The 17974-nt window shown below is 40.2% G+C and overlaps 2 protein-coding genes across 5 annotated transcripts; one reads left to right on the top strand and one right to left on the bottom strand.

Moving 5' to 3' along the window:
- Positions 1-2678: 2678 nt before the first annotated feature.
- Positions 2679-13084, top strand: hnrnpa3 (heterogeneous nuclear ribonucleoprotein A3). Of its 4 annotated transcripts, XR_013304546.1 has the most exons (13): positions 2679-2767; positions 3948-4070; positions 4223-4369; positions 4451-4661; positions 4737-4826; positions 4903-5010; positions 5285-5326; positions 5399-5533; positions 5619-5735; positions 5804-5882; positions 6836-6883; positions 11531-11634; positions 12353-13084. XR_013304546.1 is itself a non-coding variant. In XM_077616592.1 (11 exons), the coding sequence occupies exons 1-10, from the start codon at positions 2762-2764 to the stop codon at positions 5869-5871; spliced, it is 1047 nt and encodes a 348-aa protein (XP_077472718.1). In that variant the 5' UTR covers positions 2679-2761; the 3' UTR covers positions 5872-5882; positions 5987-6466. The 4 variants fall into 4 exon arrangements, 2 of the variants coding, with proteins under 2 accessions (XP_077472718.1, XP_077472719.1); XR_013304545.1 differs by having other exon boundaries at positions 6836-11634; XM_077616592.1 differs by lacking the exons at positions 6836-6883; positions 11531-11634; positions 12353-13084 and adding an exon at positions 5987-6466.
- nfe2l2a (nfe2 like bZIP transcription factor 2a) lies at positions 8233-14922 on the bottom strand. Its single transcript, XM_077616591.1, has 5 exons — positions 14709-14922; positions 11285-11551; positions 10462-10554; positions 10198-10377; positions 8233-9761 (listed from the first exon to the last, which is right to left on the bottom strand). Exons 1-5 carry the CDS (start codon positions 14745-14747, stop codon positions 8553-8555), a joined length of 1788 nt encoding a protein of 595 aa, XP_077472717.1. The 5' UTR covers positions 14748-14922; the 3' UTR covers positions 8233-8552.
- Positions 14923-17974: the final 3052 nt, after the last annotated feature.

The raw sequence follows: 17974 nt of genomic DNA, 5'->3' as shown, positions 1-17974 counted from the left end.
TGTGTGTGTCTCATTCTGTTTTCTGTAATTTTCACATAGCATCATAAGAAGAACCAGCAGTAAAAAAAATATGATAGTCTGGAGCTGGTTCAATCGACACAACCCTTTGTGACTATTGGAACCATTAATTTTGCTATCCTGATTAAAAAATGTTGGGATTTAGTTTTGACCGCTTGCCAAGGTGTACTTGGGTTTTGCAGTAGAACAACAACCAAAAATATACCGACCAATTCACTTCCGAATGGTTATAATTAAAAAAAATAAGTGAACCGGAATGGCGCAGTTGTAGTTCAAACTTGAATCTCTACAGTTTTTCATGTTTACCTGGCTTATACTAGTCTGATATACTATTACAAAATACATGTGTAGTTTTTGATGTGTTTATTTGGTCTTATAAGCATCTAATATAGTTTCCATCTAATTGTGTGTGACCCAGTTAGTATTTACTTGAATCATATCATCAATAGCACACACACACTGAAGCTATACTGTAAATGTTTTTGCTTCAGTGTCGATACTTACCAAATATACAACTGGCCACATTTTGCAGGTGTAGGATACCGATGAACCAATATTCATTATTTAAAATGGCCTTAAGTGCCGCCTTTTAGTCTACGCGAGCCGTTACCTGATTCAATGGATTGCTTTACAACACAAAGCATCATAAGCAAGGCCAGCTTGTTAAAGCCTTTTAATGACAGTCATTAAACATTCATTCTTATTCTTTCTTTTTTCTCAAGCAAATTAATTGTTCCTTGCTATTAGATCTTGGACCAATCTTGCTGTGATGAATAGTTCTAAAATAACACACAACACGGCAAGTCCCTGATTTATATCTATTCTTAAAAAGCCCACATTCTTCAAAAATGTACCTCCCAAAATTACAAATAGGTTCTTTTCATTCAGATGTTATTTATCAGGCTCACTGAGATCCGCGGTAATGATCGTAACTTTATAAGTTCTATTGTCAATATGAAAAACTAACACTCCCCCTGTTAGTTTATGATGGCTATGGACCGGTGCTAATACATCAGGTTTATTTATCTACTATGACACAAGCACTAAAGCAAGTTCATCCATCAAAGGCGCAGGTTTAGTTCTACTGTACTGAAATACTTGGCAAGAAATCAAAATCCAGCATTTAGTTGCCGTATCACTACAATGCATTTATATTGAACTTTTTCACACGCAAAGGTGGAAAAGTAGCAAAGCCAATTGAATCACAATAGAGTTATAGTTTGATTTAGAGGCTGTGATGGTAAAACACCAAGTCCTTATTTGGATCAAATTTATGTACAGTCAAAAAATCATTTAATCATTGCATTGGATGACAAATAATTGAATCGAAAATTGGTGCCTTCCAGTTAAAACTTGCAAGCTGGCGTTATGAGGCACTTTCTCTCCAATCTCTCATCCCTCCAACCACCAACTAGTCCAACATGATCACAAGGCATGTCTGCATGTGGACCCATTACAAATACTGAACGTTAACAGTCTCAGAACAGCATTAGCCTTTTTTATTGGGGTTGTATTTTCCTTATAGAGAACAATAAAGTTAATGACAAGTATTGTCTGTACCATAAAGCAGCCATATATTTGGACTTGCTGGTTAGGCTTCAAGTAGGCTTTGTGGCATCTGCCTATTAACATCCAAACGTTCTCATCTGAATATCTAAGTAAGGAAGAGCTGACCACTCTGTCATGTTTACTCCATTAGAAGTAGCAGATTTAAACCTTTCTCGGGGACAGTGGTCACTACAGTGGACAAGTTTAACTCATTTACTGTCGCTGATTATGAATTGTGGTAGTTAGTAAAATAATTGGTGGGAGTTCACGTCCAATTAGTTTTATTATAATAAATTCAAATGTATGGTATAGTCTATTGCAGTCTATGGCAGCTAGAGAGTTAAGCAATGTGAGGTCACAAGTGATTTTTATAAATAATGATGAATTTCCTAGTGTAAAATGCACTGATTATTTAGTCATGGCCTTTTAAATTTGCGTTCTATATATTTTTTTTAATTTAATTCATTTTTTATTTATTTTTTTCATAATGGCTCATTCAATTCTTTAATTTCACTTAAAATTTGTTTCATTTTCTTTATTATTTATTGTGAAATCCTTCCGGACAATACTAAGACAACAATTGAATATTATATGGGCTCGCAAAATATAAATATACTATAACGCAATTGGCAGGGGGTAATTATGCTCACACGAATGTGACAACAATATTTAGTGGAGAAATATGCATGAAAGGTTAAACAATAATCTTTATTACAACTAACCATAAAATATTTGCTTTGTGTACTTTAAATAAGCAAAATTTTCTCTGCAGCATTAAATATGTTTTTTAATTTGTCATTTTTTTACTTGGTAATGCAGAACACAAGGTATTTTTAATGTTTGAATCATGTGTCGATTTGTTGAAACTTATAATTCTGATTGAAAGCTTACTCTTAAATGTAAATGTATGATTCGTAAAGATATTTTGCCCCTTACATGAGAACCATTCTACCGCTAGGTAGCGCAATTTGGTTGTTATTGCCTGCGCATTCCCCTGACCTATAAACACAAAAGATGTCATCATAAAAACAAATGCTACAATCCAAAATTATTATTCAAATTACCGCTACTATTAAATCAGTCTGGTGCTGTTTTTTTATTTTATTTCACAGAACAATCTCGAATGTGCTGATGACGTCGCGGGTGGACCGGGTCACGTGATCAGCTCCGTCTCCGAACTGAAATCAACTGCAAAATGGAGGTCGGGAATCTTTCCATCTTTTCTTTTCCATAATCAAACGATGCAAACCATGTATGGCGGTTCCGTTGGCGTCATCAGAGCGCTTTGATATCAGCAATAAGTTGACGTTTTGCCTTTGATCTTTGTGCCTCGCTTTCTAAAAGCTCGCGCATGTGTGCCTCGAATTGCCACTTGAGCTAGCGGAAGCGCTACAAGGACTTAGCTTCCCATGCAGCTGGGGGCCGAAATTACTGAAATTGACATCTTAAACTACAGACGATCGATGTGTTTTCGCGAAATTACATTCGTTAAATTATTATATTCATTGTTCGATTTAACGATGTAGTGTACTGCGTGTTTTAAACCCACCAACCTCGTTACGGCACACGCGCCGTAATATCATCGCATGGTAGTACACGGCTTGGGGAAATTAGGTATCGTGTATTTTTCAAATAATTCTTTTATTTGTGCACATACCGTGAATAATGCCAGATGATTTGAGTCAATTCTTGATTCTATGGCAACATTTGACAGGTTCCCAAGAAGGAAGGCAGAAAGTACTTTTAAAGAAAGTCAGGAAAGGTGCAAATTAAAAAGGGGGAATGAAGGAAGGAAGGCAAGAAGATAAAAGCAGGTCTGAGATGGAAGGAAGGGAGGTAAGAAAGGCAGAAAAGCAGGTTTAAGTGCAGGAAGAAGGTATGTGGGAATGTTTCAATGAAAAACGTGCATGAAGAAAGGAAAAGATGGCAGGACAAAAGCAGGTTTGAGGGAAGGAAGGCAGTGTTCAGCATAGTAACTACATATAGAGTCTTAAAATGAGGTAATACTTTGAGAGGAGGAAGTCAGAAAGGTGCCCCCAAAATAATTTTAAATTGATTTCATAATATCCATATATACCTATTTTTCTCTACACTAACTCATGCCTTACTATCAGGTGTAGAAATGATCAAAAATGGACCTAGACCACAAACAAAAGTATTTAACTCCATCATATTGTCGAAAGATCATATGCAATTGTCATAAATTTAGTATCATGTTTAATAGGGTTGCACGAAAAAGAAACATTTACTTAACGTTGCATCAGTACCTCAATCATATTAAAACTAACCTTTTGTTAGGCACGCATTTAATGGATCTCATGTTGTGAAATGTCAATGTTTTTCTGTTGTAAGTGTTTTACATAGTTGTGTTAAATGTGCAGGACCGTGACTGTAAAGAACCAGAGCAGCTCAGGAAGCTCTTTATTGGTGGCCTGAGCTTTGAAACCACAGAGGAGAGTTTACGGGCCCATTTCGAGCAATGGGGATCACTGACAGACTGTGTGGTATGTGTTTTAGTGTTGCCATGTGAAACTAATTCAATTACCTTTATCAGGGCAAATACAGTTGTTGTTGTTTTTTGTGTGTAATATTTTTTCCCCACTTCAGATGGAAGTTAGTTTGTTGTGTTTTATGACATTAGGGTGTTGTTTCTTAGGTGATGAGAGATCCCAGTACCAAGCGGTCAAGGGGCTTTGGCTTTGTGACTTATTCCTCCACGCTGGAGGTGGACGACGCCATGAAAGAAAGGCCTCATAAAGTTGACGGCCGAGTCGTTGAACCCAAGAGGGCCGTGTCCAGAGAGGTACCAAAACTGCTCAGCGGGAAAATGCGTGACACATGCGGTAGTGACTCACCGTGATTGTGGTCATCACTTTTGCTACAGGATTCCAATAAACCGGGCGCTCACCTGACGGTTAAGAAGATTTTCGTGGGCGGTATCAAAGAGGACACGGAAGAGTACCACATCCGAGACTATTTCAAAAAATACGGCAAGATTGAAACCATCGAAATCATGGAGGAACGACAAACTGGCAAGAAAAGAGGCTTCTGCTTCGTCACCTTTGATGACCATGACACCGTTGATAAAATTGTTGGTATGTGAATATCGTTATATTTTTGGTGATGTTGTTTACGGGCCGAGTATTTAAAATCTCCAATTTGCCCTGAAGCTCAGAAGTACCATACCATCAATGCGCACAATTGTGAAGTCAGGAAAGCACTTTCCAAGCAAGAAATGAACGTGATGTCTAATTCCAGGGGTAAGCACCCATTCCTTAAGTTAATGCATTTCTTTCTACACACTCATTTGCATATATTTTAATCTGTCCGTTTTAGGGAGAAGTGGAGGATCCAGTAACTACATGAGCCGAAATAGTAATTATGGAGGCGGTGGTGGTGGCGGCGGCGGAGGCGGCGGCGGTGGTGGTGGTAGCTATGGTCGAGGTGCGTCGTCTTGTTTTTGGATTTTTAGACACTAATGATTTTTTTTGTGTGTTGCCTAAACAGAAGACTGAAAATATGCAAATTTATTACTTTACAACAAGCAAACTGAATATGCCGGGGTGCCCTGTAATGAAAAAAATAAACGATCATTATTCATTAACTACACAGAGAGCACTTCAAGTGCCATTGTAATATTCTAAATTCCCACAGAGATGTGGAAACTAGTTATCCACAGTCTTTCTTTAATAATAAATCATATTTACTTTCCTTTCAGATAGCTACGGTGGAGGACGAGGTGGATATGATGACTATGATGGTGAGTACCTGTGTTAAAGTTTGCTTGAGGGCTGAATAAGTATTAAGTATTTTTTTGTTTTCCTGATTTTAGGTCCTGGTGGAAATTATGGTGGTGGAGGAGGAGGAGGTTACGGGGGACGAGGAAACTATGGAGGGGGAGGATATGATAATCAGGGTGGTGGATATGGTGGCGGCTGCGATGGAGGTTACCGGGGTAATGGTGGAGGTAAAGCCTTTGCTTACACATGGAAGCCTCTCTGCATTCGCTGATTGCATTCACGTTTCGTTTTTAACGCCGTTTGTTTTGTCAGGTTACGGCGGAGGCGGAAGTTACAATAATTGTGACAGCTATGGTAGCCATCAGTCCAACTATGGGCCCATGAAGGGAAACAGTTTTGGTGGTAGGAACTCAGGTGGTCCATATGGAGGTCAGTTGTCTTTTCTGTTGTCAAACAATGGCAATTAAGCAGAACTTAGTCTAGCATTGCATTCTTAGGTGGCTACGGGTCCGGCTCCGGCGGAGGTGGCAGCGGTGGCGGCGGCTATGGCTCAAGGCGCTATTAAATCGTATTTTGGTAAGTTTGCAATCGGCGCTCGCGGCAACCCTCGTAGCAGAGTACAGAGTGAGCCCGTGCAAGTGTAGAATAACTGTTTGTTCTATCCTGTATCCATTCAACAGGCTTCAGTTCTTAGCAGGGGAGGCAAGGCGGTGAGCAAAGGAATTGTCAGGAAAGCTGCAGGTTACTTTGAGGCATTAGAGGAGCACATGAGTCAGACTTGTTATGAAAGAAGGACTTTACATTCAATCGCATTGATACCTTATTTTGATAGATGTTTGCCTGCAAAGTCACTGTCCCCCTGTGCGTTTCAAGTGTGGGTATTGTGCCTGTGGTTTCAGGGGTCGAGAGTTTTCGATTATTTTTTCCAACCAACCTTAAGCGCGTTGTTTATATCTTTTCTTTTTTTCTTTTTTTTTTTCTATATGGCTTAGTTTACCCTGGATTTTGTCCTTCAGAATAGCTGTAACAGTTCCTCTGTTGAGTCAAGTGTGTTTTGATTATTGTATGTGAACACAGTAAATCCCTTCCAAGTTTGTCCATTAGATTTTAGGGAATTCTAGTTTGTGCAAAGCCTGAATAAAACTGGTGCAGTCAAGCCACGTGAGGTTGTCTTGCCTTATGTATGCAATTATGGACAAGGCGATGATGGAGTAGCCCTAGGCCATTATAGGAGCCACGAGTGCCTGCAGCGTCGCTAGTGTGGAGGATTGCAGATGGCGGTCAGACAGCAAGCAAAATCTTCAGCCAGCGCCAGCACAGTGAGAGAGGGGAGGAGAAGGAGAAGGCGGCAGTGAGCGCAACGCCAACTTCCTGAAGCCAGCTAGCGAATGGACATGTTGGGGGGCTTCCTCTTGAGTCAGTTTATCCACTAAATACTGTAGGTGTCAGACTTGAGAAAGGAGTATTTCACAAGAGCTCATTTGATCAAGAGCGAGCAGGTAAGAGTAACCATTTTGCTTGATTTGCAGATGTGGAAAGAGGACGGAAATGGCAATAACACGGAAGGGTCTGGATGGGTAAGCCTTTTTACAAATATTATCTAAGGTTGTTTAAAAAAAATGACAAACGGGCATAACCGGTGACATCCCCTGACTAAACCCTGCGTTTAAATACGAGGTCCACTCCACCCACATTCACAAAATAAGTTGATGCTACTTAAACAAAAATGAGGCTTTAACAATGGAAATTCTAATAAATTAGTATTTCATAAGTCCTTGTTCAAAGTCACCCCAGAAAATTAAATTTAGCGATACATTAAGTTGCTATGCAACCGGTGTATTTTCTACTTGAACAGCCATTATTTGGGCTTAAGTGAGAGTCCTACAAAATATGAATTAAAATGTTAATGTTTGGTTCACGATCTTTAAACTCCAATAGCTATAATAATAGCCAAAAAAATATGCATGATCCATTTATCAGGCTCACAGGGTGTTAATGTAAATTTCCTCTGTGCTTCTTCAATGATGTATACACATAGTCAACAAAAAATAGACCTGCAATTGTGAATTGCAATGGGATTCCTTGCGGTTTATCACCATTGTTTCCATTTTATCTTCGATGCCAAAGCCCTAGCCAAGGTCATTAACAGTCCTTAATATGACAAATTGAAACTTCATTTCCCCTATCATGCCTGTTGTATACACTGCATGTTTTTGTTTTGTTAATCTAATTATGATTGGGTCTTTAACATAAATGAATGCTGTATAAAATGTATTTTTAGCAATTAAGAAGGGGTGTCCCGAACTGCTATTAAAATTAAATAGGGAGTATGCATGACTTGCTAAGTTTAAATAAAGGGATTTTTCTTTGATCTGTTTTGTTTTTTATATATATATTTTAAGTTCTTGCTGAGCTCGTTTGAACATTTTTGTAACAAGTAATTCCAGGATGGATTTTTACCTATTTAGATGTGTAACTTTTTTTTAATTTTTTTTAATTCTTCTTACACATGGGCTTGGTCGGTCAAAGGTGTTGTTTGTGTGTGAAAGTGCATGGAAGGCAAACAGTGATTGCGTGTTGATTGTAGGCCTGGTCGGATCATGGTAAAAGTGTCATGCATCAACAATTGTGGCCTTTGTTGTGCAACAATAATAAGGCGGGTGTGACTTAACCGGCTTCGTATTAAAAGATTTAGGTTACCGGTACTGCCCAAATAACTGCAGCAAATATAGAGGAAGTGATTGGAACTTGGACTAAATGCCCCTAGCTATTTCAATTTTGTAGCTGTATGAGTTTTCCATGTCCAGAAGTAACTTGAACGTGGTGAGTTACGTAACAAAGCCCCAGACTTTATATCCAATTGGTATCCAGTCAGGCCATAGTTCAACTTTACAATGCTAAGCTTTTATAGAAAAATGAAGCCATATAGCTTTGGGATGGTTTATTGAAAAGCTTAAGAACCTGTGCAGCAAATCATAGGGGGTGTCGTTAAAAATCTTTAAGTTAGCAAACATATACAATATACAGTATGAATATTTACAGGTACATTAAGTTTTATTCATCTCAGATGTCTATTTACAAATAATCACGTCAACTATGAAGGTAGAGTACAAAAGAGATAAAATATCAAAAATATAACAAAAACCAAAAGCTATCCATCCGACTTCGACAGAGCATAAAGCTGAGAAATTCATTGCATAGTGCGACTACATGACTGCAGTATATTGGTAAAAAGAAGGGTTGGTCTTAGCTCTTGAGAAAGGTCTTTTTAGTGCGGGGAACCAGGAAGACACTGCCTTCGGTTGACTGCTGCAGCGAAAAGTCTGAGGGGGAAATAGAGTTGCCATCCTCGTCCTTCAACATATTGAACACCTCCAGGTAGAGAGTGTTCAGCTTTCTCTTCATCTCTCTCAGTCTGCTCGCACTGCGGGACTTCTCGCCGAGGAGGCGCACTTTCTCCTCCTTGAGCGAGTCCAAGTCGCTCTCCAGCCCCACGATGTTCTCCATCTTGCGCTTGCGGCAGTTCTGGGCCGCCACCTTGTTCTTGCCACGGCGGCGGATGTCTCGAACCAGAGCCAGCTGGGTCTCATTTAGCTCATTCTTTGAGATCAGCTCGTTGTAATCGTCGACGGGCAGGTTTATGATCATGTCGATGCTGAAGGGAATCTTGAGGGCCTTGGCCCTCTGTTGGTCTCTAGAGAGACGCAAATCTGACCCTCTCTTGCGTTTGTCTTTAGTGAAAGGGGAAGAACGATGGCCGTTGTCTTCGTCCAGATCCGTCATTTGTCCGTTGGGCTCATCCTGCTGGTTTTGCATGTGCCCCGTTAACGTGGACAAGGGAAAGGCCGGCTGATCGTCATCAGGTTGGAAGTTCAATGTGAACATCTCAGAGTAGTCAGAATTTGCACTTCCAGGGTTCTGGTCCATCTCTTCTAAGTCAGAATCGCCCCCGTCCAGACCCTCGTCTCCATACAGAGATTTCCCAGGCGAGCAAGAATGGGGACTTGATGAAAGTCCAGAGTCTAAGTCAGGCACTTCTGCAGGCAGATTGGATTTTCCCCGCTCAAATGTGTCATCAGGCGAGAGGCTGTACAAGTCGTGAACATGGGGCTCGATGTTGCATTTTTTCTCGTCAAGGTCCTGTTGACTGCTGCTCCCCTCCATCATGGGGTCAGGGTAAAATGTGTTGCAAAAGCTATTAATGTTAAAATGAGTGTTTAACTGGGGAACTTCCGATTTAATTTGGTTTGCATTGTCTGCTGGGGTCATGCTGGGAACTGAGCTATCAAACGTATTCAGAAAAACTGGAGGACCCATGTTTAAATTGATCTTCTTTTCGACCGGACTTGACATGGGATAAAAGGAGTAGTTTGGTTCCTGTGCTTCAGTGTTGTTGGGGGGGACAGGGTAGGCCGTCGGCTCGAATGCCTCTTCGATTTGGAGGTTCAGACATTGCTGAAAACAAAAACAAATTAGAAAACTAAACCAACTTTTCGGCACACCCGTCAACTGCATTTAAATAAAAACAACTCTATTTTTATAAGACAACAGTTTCTAAAACCACTTACTCGATACAGTACATGTGTATACATAGATTTCTTCTGCCACACCTGTTAAACCTTATTGTAGGCTGTCCCCAGTGCGTTGCCCAATTCTGAATTGCATAATGGCTATTATAATGTGGAAAGCAAAGTGGATCCAGTGTTATCTGCCAAATGCAGCTAGGAAAATTGAGCCTCACCCATGACCACAAGCTGTTAACTAGAACGGGTTAGTGCCACATTGCTACTTTTGTACTGGCCAAGGCAAAGCTTTCCAAAATTGAATCATTCTCAAAGTGGAGCTATGTGTTTGTTTGGATACTTTAATTAGCTAATTGCTCAGCTCGTACCTGCAGCTCGGGAAGTGACAGCAGCTCCATCCAGGCCTGCTCAATATCCAGAGACTCCTTCTGTGACTGGGGTGCTGTCAAAGGATCAGGTGAAAGCATGATTGGCGCCAACGTTGGCTGCTCGGGGGGTGTCAGAACGCTGCAGCTGCCGGAACTCGTGTCCAGGCCAATGGACGCGACCTAGGAAGCAAAGCATGACGTTTTTAGCATTTTACAAACATTGCGTTGAAGGACCCCTTTGTAAGCATTGGAGTGGCTCCTTACCCCATTTTCTTCGGCGGGAAACGTCTCCGCAAGAAGCTGTAAGCATTCGTCTAATGACAACGACTCGCCACTATGCTGTGTGAAGCTGACATCCTATAATAGAGATTGATTGACCTGCTATTATGATCAAGTTGAAAGAACAAAACTTTAATACTTCGACAAGTGCAGCTCCTACGCAAAGTTACAAAACGAGACTCAAACTTTGAAGGAATGTTTGAAGCAGACATGACTTAGTGGGATTTTAGCTCAGCGGTTGGCTTGCTTGACTACCAGCCGGTGACATAGTTGGGAACTATCACCATTGTACCAAAAGTTTTTGAGTCTCAACCTTGGTTCCTCAAAGTACTAGCAGTAACAATCTCATGAAAAGGTGCCACATTTGTGTTTTTTTTTTTTAATTCATAGAATGAGAACTTTCTGCATAATCCTTTATAGGAAACAAAAGGGACGGTCTGATGGAATAAGTAAATAAATTATTTTACGCTCTAAAAAATTTGACCCATTTGTGTTGTTTAACCAGAATTCTCACCCTATTAGACGTTGACTTTGGGAAGCCATCTAAATTTAACAACATGCAACGTGACTGCTGGATAATTTTAATTAAATTAGTGAAAGTATTAAACATTGAATGATGTGCTTTAGTCACAGAAGAATTTAAACTTGTTTGTCAAGGTACATTGTATATTACATAAGTCTCTAGAATCAAAGACAACTAAACTACAGAACCACCTTTCCCTCACTAATGACACAGAGGTAACTTAGCAACCGTAAAAAAAGGAGTGGCTTGGGCCTTTCATGCATAATAGAGTTAAGGTGCAAGTACCTGTGCAGCCTCCAAGGGAACGGTAGCCGACTGCGGCGGTGCGCCGGGCAGGGGCCGCGGCACATATTCCCCCGTCTCCTCGTCAAGTAGCAGCTGTGCCAGGAGAGCCTTTTCCTGCTCACGGATGAGGTGCAGCCTCTTCTCCTCCGCCAGCTCCTGCTGCCTCTGCAGCTCGTGCTCCTTCTGACGGTGGCTATAATCAAACACTTCACGGCGTGCCCCCAAATCGATGTCCTGTCTCCACAGAATGTCGATCAGGTCCATGTCCTGCAAAAAAAGCAGCGATGCCGTTAGGATTGGTTGTGCAGTGGGACGTTGGGCGGAGCGAGGAGAAATGAAGCCAGGCAGTGGTAAGCGTTTTTGCATCCGCCACACCCTGTTCCCCGCTGAACCTTGTTGACAAAATCACCATTAATGACCACAATGGATGTTACTGCTCTATTTAGCCAGTTGAAACCACGTACAAAAAGTCCTCCCATTGTGTAAAAGGTGGAAATAAATGCCCCAGGCAAGTTAACTTTCACAGTAAAGACCTCATTCAACCACACAATGTGAAACAATATACACCTGAGGCCATTTTCTAGCCCACTTGTCGTCATTAACAAGCTGGTATTCCATCTGATATTTTGCTAGTCTCGGGATCCATCGTGGATGTCACAATATAATCACAGGAAATGTGTATAAACTAACAGGCATTTACACTCAATGTGTGATGTAAAATCTTGTTTACACTCCTGGGGGATTTGGAATGTCGGCTTTTTTCCTTTTATAAGAGGAAGAGGATGCTGTAGAGGACGTGATACCACTTTTTTTAGAGTCCTATCATTCATTACTTGTACAACGTAAAGTCTCATTGTGTGTGAGAACACCAAACAAACTTTGAGCACAAGCTCTGAATTGAGTCAACGGGACCTAACGTCATAAATGCTGGACTTTTAGCATTTTTATTTAATCCCCACAGATTTTTCCCCACATCAGTTATTGTTCACTGGTACAGGCAATTCATTGCATGCCATGATTGTTTGTGAAATACAAATTGACTAAAACTTTTGTGATTGGTTCTTTCAGATCCTGTTTGTGTCTTGCAGTCCAAACCACAAAAGACCCGACTGGCTTGTCCATGTATCTTGGACATGGCAAAAGTCAGACTGGGCTTCCGGGCTAATTTTGGGGTGTAAGAGGAAGCTGCAGCGACATAATTCCCAGGTGAACATTAAAAAAATATATACGCAAAGATTAAAACTAAAATTTGACTCTGGACCTTATAGCACTAAGATTAACTAGGCCTGTCATAACAACATTTTTTAGGACAATATATTTTCCCGAATCTGTCGATAACCAATAGATCCTTTAGATAGTATTTAATGAGTGATCATTATGTATCATCAAATCTATAATCACTTTTAATGCTTCTATGATGGTTCCAACCTTTTTATAACTGTTATGCCCTAATTTGACTTGCTATGCACAGTCGCCACTTAATCTTTGAAAAAAATGCAGGTTCATACTTTAACATTTCTGACTTTCGAAAAAAAAAATCTGTCTTGAAACCAATTATTTGACTTGGAAAGTTCGTTACTCGTTGATGTGTCTTCAGTTTAGTAGTGTAATATTTGGCGTCATTTGTGCTATGATTTAATGAGTGCAAATATTTTTTTTATTTTAAGTCAAGTGCAACTTATATGAGCTGCTCGTTTATTTTCACATGTTTAATGTTTAAGCTCTGCTGGATAGCGCTAAAAGCCAGAAAGATTCTACTTTATAAACAAAGTCATTCTAAAATAAACTTCTACTGCTGCATTCTTTGAGTTAATAACCACAGCTTATTTACAGAAGGAAACGATTTCACAAGCACCCAGAGTGTTTCGTCAACCCAACATGCGTGGAAGTCTTTGAAGCATGTGACTTGTATATTGCTCAGAAGTAGGGATAATTCATATGGCTTTCAAGGAAGGGAAAGCTGGCTAGGAACCAAAGCTAGAAAGTTCTGATTCATTCCAGTGACCCACTCCTTACCCCCGTGTTGCATCATGTTAAAAGATAACTCTAGACTGACCATTTGGCATTTACACGGGCTCCCAACGGTCGAGGCAGACAGGCATCGCACTTCCCCGTTTTGAAGATACGACACAAAATGTCGGTGTGTTGTCTCGACACAATTGCTGTTCCTTGCACGCAGCCTGTTGGCCATTATGTCTCACTCATGATAGGCTCAATTTTAGACAGTTTATCGTCACCGGGCCTACGTTGCCAACAGAACAAGGAAACTAAGACCATTAAAATAAGGACTCATTTCCCTGTTCTCACTCTCAAACAATGCACATTTGTATTCAGCATCATGCAAAACTAGCCTTCCATTTAGACAACTATTATCCTGTTGCCAACATTTTAAACCATTACAGACATACCATCAGATCAAGTCACACATGCAGTCAAAATGGGTGAGAGTTGAGGAACCTGTGTGTGTTGGGAGGTTTTTGTTTGGGGGGAAAAAGGTACACAAGGGGGGGACACTCCTTTCATCATAGACCAGACAACATGAACTCTTGACCCCTAATGATAGCACACACCCCAAAACAGCAGTGGCTTCAGTATTCTCATGTATAATGACCTTAAACCACCATAATTTAAAAACAATAATGATAGGTCTCTCTTGCCCACATCAGAGTATATGTTGTATCTATACTTTAGTTAGTGTATAGTATACACTACAAAAGGTAAAGATTGATGTACATTCAGATAAGTGTAATAGTGTATGTATAACACATGTGTAAGATGTATGACGAATTCTGACGCGTTAGTAGTTCAATGAGTGCAGTTCGTAAAGCAGAAATGTCATTTCCAAAATCGTGTTTATTAGGACACAGCTCTAGGTCATTTATTTAATGTCATAGCCGGATAAAGTCAAGTGCCATTGGGCATGTTTGAACATGTTCTGCTCGAGCAAAACCCACCATCGCGTCACAGAGCAAGGTAGAGAATGATCCAGAATATAGGGGATTTCTGTTAGAGACTTGTATGACACGATTTTCAACACTTGTCAAAGTCATAAAATGTGTTTGGGCTGGTTGTAACTGGTTCCGCCTCCACCGTATCAGATCGGAGGTGATCACATGCTCTGAAGGGGATCTCACGATACTGAGAACGAGAAAATAAACCCTGCTTTTCTTTCTCGATCTTTTTTTTTAAAATAAAATACAACTGCTGGAGATCGAGGCCATATGTTGATTAAGGAAGAAAATAAAACAAGGCTAATTGTTACTGAGTTTTAGAAACGTCATCTCTAGATGAGATACAGAATAGAAAAGGAAAAGCCAATGTATCCTAAATTAGAACATAATGACACATGTCAGATATTTCTTAAGGCAGAATTATATTTTAACATTATTTCAGCAAACTTGTCAATACTTGTCGTCCTATTTACCTGTTGTCCGGAATGCATCACCTCTATTTCTGTCATCATTAAATGAACAGGCGTTCCTCGGGCAACCTCGCGAGACGCGATCGAAACGTCTTTTTATTTCCTCCTCGGTGGTCCGGTTGGAACAAAAACGGTCAGCAGATAGTCCGTCTCGGTGTCTGAATAGTAGAGAAAATAATGCTTCCTTTTACCCAACCAACATCATGGGAAAGTCTGGTCCCGCCCACCAAGCTGCTGCTTCCCGGTTGTCACTCGGCCGGCCTCGCCCCATCCTCGCCGGTCCACGTCCGCGAGGCGTGCGCGACGACCACCATTGGCCTTTTTAACTCTCTCTATACCGAATCATACTCGTTCCCAAGCGCGTGTGACTTTTGAAAGCTTTAACGTTCCGTTTAAATGTTAATTGTACATGTTATAAAACATTTGGAGATGTTGAAGGGGGAAAAAGTATAGTGGTGCGTACATACGTCACAAGCTGTGAGGGCTTGGTTGTTTCGCAGCGCCCTCTTCTGGTTGTGGATGTTTCTGTTTCTCTCCAACCAAAATAGCTTTTTGAATTTCAACTTAGATTAATTTACCTGTAGTTTGGAAGTGAATCTATTATTCCCTCTATACTCCTGCTTGACAAACAAGTTTAGGACCATACTATACTATATACATTCAGTTAATGATTAAAAATCCTGGAAATGTAGAATTGCTGATGATTATGGCATATAAACAGTGTACACACCAGTTCAAATGCCATATTTTTGAAATTTGAAGAAAAAAAGGGGACAAGATAAATGATCAAAGCTTTTTCCACCAGTGTGAACTATAGCCCATGACTCAATTGGGCGAAAGAATGAAAGCAAAGAAAAGTACACATAGCCAATGGAGATAGTGGGGTTAAAGGGAAAGGCAACATCTTTATCATGTCCATCCTGGCAGAAAGAATCTGGTTTCATAATTTAAATGAATAATTGGTTTAAAACCCTGAAGAAAAGCCAGTGTTTCCAGGAAGTGGCCCACCAAGGTAGGCAATCAAACGTGAGTATCCCAAATTTTCCACCCTGTCATTAAGACCCATTGTCTAATGTGCATGTGCTATTAGTATGTATGTACCTGGGTATAAATGTCATAACACTATAAATTTTCCCGTTTATTTTCTCCATTATTAGAGATCTGCTAAAATTAGCTGTTTTCCCTACTTATACGCTTTGACCAACTGTCTTTTTTATAATGTTTTTGTATTGTACTTAACGATTTTGAAGTGAACTTGCTCTTTTTCCTCTCACTAAAACCTGGGGTGTGTAGACTTTTGTAATTCACTGAAGCTTTATTGTTTTATTTTTTTAATCTTGCTCTTGTATTAACAAAGTGTCACTCAAAATGACTTATAGATAACATCCACGTCGGACTGTTGTTGAAACATTGCATAGTTTTGGTGTCGTAAAAATAGTTGTCCATATAATAGGACAGTCTTCAAAAAGTACTACCGTTGTGTAAAGGCACCCACAGTAAAGTGCAGTCCTCTAGCGTGCAATGACACACATGCAAAAAAAAAAGGTTTTTTTTTTTCACCCCCCCAGCCCTCCATGCTCTCCCGTGAAGCGCGCTCATGTGCACGCGTTCACGTTTGGCAGCTCCACGTCGACATTCTTCCAGCTGCACAGAGTCAACTGCACGCAGCGCTCATTCGCGACGAGGTAGCAGGCAGAAGAAAAAGGGAAAACGACGGCGATCGAACCCAACGACCACCTCCACTTCAATCCCCTTTGCACGTCAGCACATGAAGCGGCGCAAAGAAAGAGTGGCATCGGTGATCTCTCAATCTGTCTCTCTCTCCCTTCCTCGCTGGGTGGCTCTGCAACGTCCTCACTTCACTCCTTTTCCTTGCATTTTTACCAGCAGACTGTTTGGCTCCTGCATCTGACCGCTTATGTCTACCTCTCAGGTACCGTATGGCTACCCAATATGGCTCTTGAAGTATCCACCTTACCTCTATTCGGCCCCGTGATCTTCATGTTATGATTTAAAGGTGACGTTTTGCCAAAAGTTGCTGTCAAGTGAATACTGTCGAAGTAGCAAGTGTATCTTAATGGCTGTTAGATAATGGTCAACCGCTGACCTTGTGCACATTTTTTTCCCTTTTTTTCTTCCTTTTTTTTCTACACTGTCAACAATTTGACTTGGTGGTATCAGCTTTGCCAAGGCCTGTTGAATCCTCAAGGCTCAACAGGTAGAAACTACAAGTGGAACCAACTCCGTTAAAGAGATGTTTTTTTGACAGTATATATACATAACAATTGCTTCTTTAATAGTTGTGAGTCTGCAAAACCTGTTAAAACTACTGCAAATCTGTATAAGACTCCCATCTGGCATGCAGTACCTGACTGATAGTATACTACTTTGCCACCCAGAAGGCCTGTTCCATATGGAGCGTTCACACCAAAGGCACACATTGGTCCCAAAAAAAGACATTTTATGCATGAACGTTGGAAGTGTTTTAAACTACAACAGATGTATGGTGGTTTTTGTGTTTTTTTTTTGCAGGTCAAGGGAACTCCATGTCACTCTAGTGGATGAAGATAAACCTATGAGGTGGCACTGTGGCTTTCCAAATAAAGTTCTGTGATACACTCAGACTCTCACTTCTCGTAGTCAGTGCATTACAGAACTTTGTTTTGGAAGTTAAATCTAACAAGGCCATAAAGGGAAAGGAGTTCGTAAAGATCTGGATATTTGATACATTTTTCCTGTTTTTTTTCCCCCCCTGCTCAAAATAAAGTTTTCCTATATGTTCAAGTTTTCTCTGATTGGTTTACAGCTTGATCAGGATTGAATTAAACTATCAATTTCAGTATGGTTTATAGTCATCTGTAGGTTTTAAATCATTTTTTAAGTGTTCAGTGGTGACATATGGAAACAGTAGCCATGCTGGTCTAATGACTCAGTGGAGGTGAGGTAGAAAAGTCAACAGTGAATCCATGTTGGTTCAGGGTAATTTCTAGTTTACTAAACATACCTCCAACATATCCAGTTAATAAAAACAGTTCACAAGTTACAGCTACCATTTTTATACTTAGTAGTTAACATAATTGTATGAATTATGTCAAGGTTCAAAAATTGCGCATTGCATGTTTATTTATTTTTATATAAAATGTAATCAAAATATGCAAACAGACTCATTTATACACCCTTTTCTTACCAAAGTAAAATGTTTTAAATTCAATTGTCAACATTTGTGTATAAAGGTTAGACATGTATTGAAATTGTGCTTTTTCCGTGAA

Source organism: Stigmatopora argus, chromosome 13 (assembly GCF_051989625.1).
Source record: "Stigmatopora argus isolate UIUO_Sarg chromosome 13, RoL_Sarg_1.0, whole genome shotgun sequence".
Classification (NCBI taxonomy): Eukaryota; Metazoa; Chordata; class Actinopteri; order Syngnathiformes; family Syngnathidae; genus Stigmatopora; species Stigmatopora argus.
The sequence above is the reverse complement of the archived record's forward strand: the minus strand, read 5'-3'. Positions and strand labels throughout refer to the sequence as shown.